Source organism: Hypanus sabinus, chromosome 9 (assembly GCF_030144855.1).
Source record: "Hypanus sabinus isolate sHypSab1 chromosome 9, sHypSab1.hap1, whole genome shotgun sequence".
Lineage (NCBI taxonomy): Eukaryota > Metazoa > Chordata > Chondrichthyes > Myliobatiformes > Dasyatidae > Hypanus > Hypanus sabinus.
The window spans coordinates 48,605,298-48,611,007 of NC_082714.1; the positions used below are offsets into that span (position 1 = coordinate 48,605,298).

The 5,710-nt window shown below is 42.3% G+C and overlaps 1 protein-coding gene across 1 annotated transcript; it reads right to left on the reverse strand.

Annotated features, from left to right (window-relative positions):
* Positions 1 to 1,604: 1,604 nt before the first annotated feature.
* On the reverse strand, positions 1,605 to 2,969 carry LOC132398826 (hemoglobin subunit beta-like). The gene is made up of 3 exons (XM_059978667.1): positions 2,878 to 2,969; positions 2,404 to 2,611; positions 1,605 to 1,743 (listed from the first exon to the last, which is right to left on the reverse strand). The coding sequence occupies exons 1-3, from the start codon at positions 2,967 to 2,969 to the stop codon at positions 1,615 to 1,617; spliced, it is 429 nt and encodes a 142-aa protein (XP_059834650.1). The 3' UTR covers positions 1,605 to 1,614.
* Between the last annotated feature and the right edge of the window lie 2,741 nt (positions 2,970 to 5,710).

The following is a 5,710-nucleotide window of genomic DNA, read 5'->3' on the forward strand; positions in this document are numbered from 1 at the left end:
TAAGAGAGAGTGATGGGTGCCTAGTGTAGAGGGTGCTGTAGAGGGTACAAGAGAGGGAGTGATGGGTGCCTAGTGTAGAGGGTGCTGTAGAGGGTACAAGAGAGAGAGAGAGTGATGGGTGCCTAGCGTAGAGGGTGCCTGTAGAGGGTACAAGAGAGAGAGTGATGGGTGCCTAGTGTAGAGGGTGCCTGTAGAGGGTACAAGAGAGAGAGTGATGGGTGCCTAGTGTAGAGGGTGCCTGTAGAGGGTATCAGAGAGGGAGTGATGGGTGCCTAATGTAGAGGGTGCATAAGAGAGAGTGATGGGTGCCTAGTGTAGAGGGTGCTGTAGAGGGTACAAGAGAGGGAGTGATGGGTGCCTAGTGTAGAGGGTGCTGTAGAGGGTACAAGAGAGAGAGAGAGTGATGGGTGCCTAGCATAGAGGGTGCCTGTAGAGGGTACAACAGAGAGAGTGATGGGTACCTAGTGTAGAGGGTGCCTGTAGAGGGTATCAGAGAGGGAGTGATGGGTGCCTAATGTAGAGGGTGCCTGTAGGGGGTACAAGAGAGGGAGTGATGGGTGCCTAGTGTAGAGGGTGCCTGTAGAGGGTATCAAAGAGGGAGTGATGGGTGCCTAGTGTAGTGCGTGCTGTGGAGGGTACAAGAGAGGGAGTGATGGGTGCCTAATGTAGAGGGTGCCTGTAGAGGGTATCAAAGAGGGAGTGATGGGTGCCTAGTGTAGTGCGTGCTGTGGAGGGTACAACAGAGAGAGTGATGGGTGCCTAGTGTGTGTTGTCAGAGGGAGCAGTAGAAGCAGATATGACAGCAAAGTCAAAAGGGCATTTAGACACGTATTCGAACGGGCAGAGAATGGAAAGACATAAAGCATGTGCAGGTAGATGGGATAAGTTAAAATCAGCATCATGGTGAGCATCGACATTGTGGGCCAATTATTTAAGAGAAGCGTAGGTGTTACCCCCGTCATCAAATTTCTTTTAAAGATGGCTCACTGATAAATGTCATTGCTTCTTCTGGGCAATCACTTACAATCAATCCAAACTATATGGTACAAAAATGGACGAATATTAGATGGTGGCGGGAGAATCAGAGAACTGTTAATGGACGTGTGGGAGGATGGGTACAGAAAATGTAATGGTTTGGTAATTGTTCTGAATGGCCTGGTACCTTTTTATGAAATACAAGAAATATGTGAGAAATTAGTTCCTTCTTTTCCCCAAAGTACCGCAGTTGTTATTTCTAAACTACTCAGCAGATGAAAAATTCTTTGACCTGTTCTGTCCTGAGACACTGAAAGTTCCTACCGCACAATGTCTGTTTTTAACACCAAACCGTTGTTTAAGTCATAGATCTTTTAATTTTCATTCTCTGGAAATGAACAATTTAGCCCTTATTATGAGTGAAATGTTGTTTCTCTATTGAAGTAAGAGGAATGCTTACAGACATTTTCCAAGTGTTGAACAAAATTACCATACAAAGAGGAATATTGTGCCACTTTATGTTAGCATGACTTGAAACTGATGTTACACAAGTCCTTTAAGCAAACAACACATTGTAGTTACTGATAATACATGTTTTCATTGCATTTCTGAAGGTGGTGGAGGTTGCAGGTTATAGATTTAATGGTAGTTGTTGGAGAGAGCTTCTGTCACCAGTTTAAAAAACTTGTAGGCAGCTTCATGTTCCTCTGGTCCGAATGCCGTTTTATCACGAAGAGCGAGTTCAACAATGAAGGCCTGGCTGAGAAGCTGTGAAGAAAAACAATAATTATACAACATTGAAACAAAACTGGAAAGCAAAACTCAAACCTCCAATGACTTCATACAGAACAGCCCAGTAGGAGGCCATTGTGTCCTCTGGGTCAGGGTCAATTCCCAGTGGTGCAAATACATTAAGCCCCACCTTTTTCCCTGTACACCGACGACATATTCCAGTCTCATGTCCCCATCAAAGCCCTTCTGACTCTTTTTGCCAAACAGTAGCTAATTAACCTGGAGCACAGCAAACTTGAGCGAACTCTCTGCAGACAGCAGCCAATATGAAGATTGTATCTGTCTCTGGAGCAGGGAAGTAGAAAAAAATCTGCATCTGTCGGATGATGAATAAAAGGAACTTGAAATCAACTTGTGGTCCTGTGCAATTCTGTCTAACCTAGTGCATGGGTCGTTGAGTGAGCATCCAGTGTAAATAGCTCTCATTAAAGTGATTAAATTTTCTAACCTGTTCCCAGATCTAATTCATGAGGAAAACTAGGGGGCAAATTTTTCCACGGAAACCAGGTCTCCTCCTTTTTCTTGCAGTTAAGTCCATGATGTTGGTTGCCGTGCTTTTTATGGCTCTGTAATTAGGAAATACTTATAGCACCCCTTTAGTGAAAGTGAGCACATCATAAAAAGATTAGTTTGTACCTTGAAGTTTTGAGTGTCCACTCCGATTTTTTGATGTTTACTGCTAAGTTCATAGAAATTGGTTTCAATACTGTTCAAATCTTTAATTGCAGTGTTTAGAGCCTTTAGCACTTTGCCTGCATGACTCTGAACACCAGGGTCACAGGCTGCAAAATGGCCATTGAAATTTTTAAACAGCCTGGTTGTCCAAGGATAGACTGCAAATACCCTAGAAAGAAAAAAGACAAAGTGTCCAGTTTATTTTGTGATATTCTTGAGCTTAAGTATTTCTCAAAGCTCATCATTGAGGAAATTTTTCTCAAATAGACTTACAGTGGGTTTGACTAGAACCTCAGCACAGTGTTGAATACTAGTTCCCTCACCCTGTAGCAACATCTAGGCAAGCATAGAAAATTAAATAACTTGCACTGGAACCATAGTCAAAAATACAGGGCGTGACTTAAATGTAAAACAAAAAATACATTTTCATCATACCTTGCCAAGGCTTGGGCAGTTATCATTTGCTTATCCAATTGGTCCCATTTGTTCCTGATGTATTGTTCCTGAGCCTCTGTTAATTTCACCATTTTGGTTGCTAAGCTCTCACAGTCACTGCTTGCACAAGAAAGCTGTGTTGATCTGGAGCTTTGACTTAACTTTTATAGGCTGCAAAATGACTCATCTCAGACTTACACTCAACTGTAATAGGCAGAGTACTTGGTGGGCTGGACACACTTTCCAAAGTTGGGCAGCAATCCTTCTGTGTTTGAATGTTAAGATAAACACTTGCTGAGAAATTCCTTGTCTGAACTTCGCTCTGCCTGTCCAATGCACAGAATCATTCTCCAATTTCATTGAATATTAAATTTAATACATTCATAATCAAATTTTGGAGCTCTCTCCTTGTTAATTGAACACAACTCTGACACTTCACTTTGCCGATTATTGCTGGAGTATGATATTCAATTCTGGTCGCTCATCATTGGAAGGATGTGGAGGCCATGGGGAGGGTTCAGAAGAACTTTACCGGTGTGCTGGCTGGATTGGAGAGAACGTGCTATAAGGACAGTGGGCAGATGAGAGTTGTTTTCACTGGAGTGGGAGAGGGATGACATGACAGAAATTTATAAAATTATGAGATGCATCGATAGAGTTGACAGCCAGTGTCTTTTTTCCTAGGGTTGAAATGTCCACTACAGGAGGGCTGCATTAATGGTAAGAGGGGGACATTCAAAGGAAATATATGGGATAAGTTTTTTTTTAATAGGGAGGTTGGTGTTGGTGCTGTATTACCATGGTTGGTAGTGGAGGTAGATACAATAGAGATGTTGAAGAGGCTTCCAAAAAGACACATAAAATGTACAGAGAATGAGGGACATGGATCACATGCAGACAGAATAGATGAGATATCGCTACTTAGTTTGGCTGAAGGGCTTTTTCTGGTCCTACATTGTTCTAGGTTCTAAAGCCTTAGTGAAATAACAGCTATGTTATTCACACAATTTTGATCTTTGCTCTGTGTGTGTATGCAAAGTTTCAAAGGACTGGTCAGAATATCAGATGTGGATAAAATCATACAGCAATAATAAATCAATATGCTAATTTACCAATTTAGTTTAGAGAATGTTGGAAATTCTCAGGAAGTCAGGTCACGTCTGTGAGATTTCTTCTTTCTCACCCACAGGTCCAACCTGACCTGTTGAGAAATTCCAGCATTTTGTTTGTGACGTTTCCAGCATTTGCAAGTGTTTTTGATTGTCAGATATGAGGGTGCTTACCACTGATAGTACAATATTCAAATACATTTTCTACTCAGTAAGTGAAGTAGCCCATGTCTTGACACAAGCCTTACACTTCATTCTGCCATAAGCAGCCGGTAACATTCACATTACCGAAGTGCCAGGTACAACATCTCCAACAAGATGTCATGTAGGATTTTGTCCTTGTGTTCAAAATCATTAGTAATACAAAGACTCTGACCATTAACATCCCGGGAGTCGCAACTGACCAAATAGTGAACTGGATCAGGAAGAGAACTACTTTAGAATCATGAGCTGGTCAGACCCTCACTGTGCAATGGCAAGGCACTTACCTATGCCACAGCAGAAACTTCCCAACTTCCAATGGTACTATCCTTCAATCTAATGGATTACTCACCCAGTTGCCTGAATAAGGGCATCTCCGTCAGCACTCAAGAAACTCAGCGTCATCCACTTTGCGCAGCAGGTTGCTATCAGTTGTCCAACCTTGTCCTCTTCAACCACTGCAGCCAATTTTGCACAAAGAAGTCCACACACCTGCTCTGCTTCTTTTTTGTTCTTTTAAAAGCTGAAACACAAGGGACTTGTTTCTAAATTAGTAAGTCAATTTATTATTATCACAAGTATTGAGATAAAGTAGAAGAATGTGTCTTGCATACCGTCCATTTCATTACAACAGTGCATTGAGGTGGAACATGATATAACAATAACAGAATGCAGAAAAAGTGTTCTTTTGCCAAGAAATTGCAATGCAAACAGACAATAAAGTGCAAGGCCACAGTAAGATAGAATTTGAGGTCAAGAGATCATCCTACTTGGTTACTTTCCATGCGCATATAACAGCAGGACAGAAGCTTTTGTGAGCCTAGTAGGATGTCCTTTCAAGCATTTGTATCTTCTGGCCAATGGGATGGGGGAGGTGAGAGAATGTCTGGGATGAGTGGGATCCTTGATTATGTTGGCTTCTTTATCAAGGCAGCAAAAAGTGTCAATAGAGTCCATGGAGAGGACCCTGGTTTTTGTTCTGTGCTAATCTCTGTTCACAACTCTGTATTCTCTGCTGATTGTAGGGAGAGCATTTGCCATACCAACCTGTGATGCATCTGGGTAGGAAGCATTCGATGGTGTATCAATAAAATCTAGTGACGGTCAGATGGGACGTGTCAGATTTCTTTAGCCTCCAGAATAAACTGAGAGTTCTTGGCCATGATGGAACTAGGAGCCTGTTGGTGATATTCACTCCTGGGAACTTGAAGCTCTCAGCCTTCTAGATCTCAACACCATTGATGTAATCAGGTGTGTGTGCACCACCCACCCTCGTGAAGTCAATGACCAGCTCTTTTGTTTCACTGACATTGAGGGAAAGATGGTTGTCATGACAACATGTTAGTAGACTATTACTTTACCCAGCTTATTGTTATTTGAGATCCGGCTCAATGTGCTGGTATCATTTGTAAACTTGTGGATGGAGTTAGAGCAGAGCCTGGCCACACAGTTGTGAGCGTATAGAGAGTAGAGTAGGGTACTGCTGGTGAAGCCTTGTGGGGCACCAGTGTTGAGAATATTGA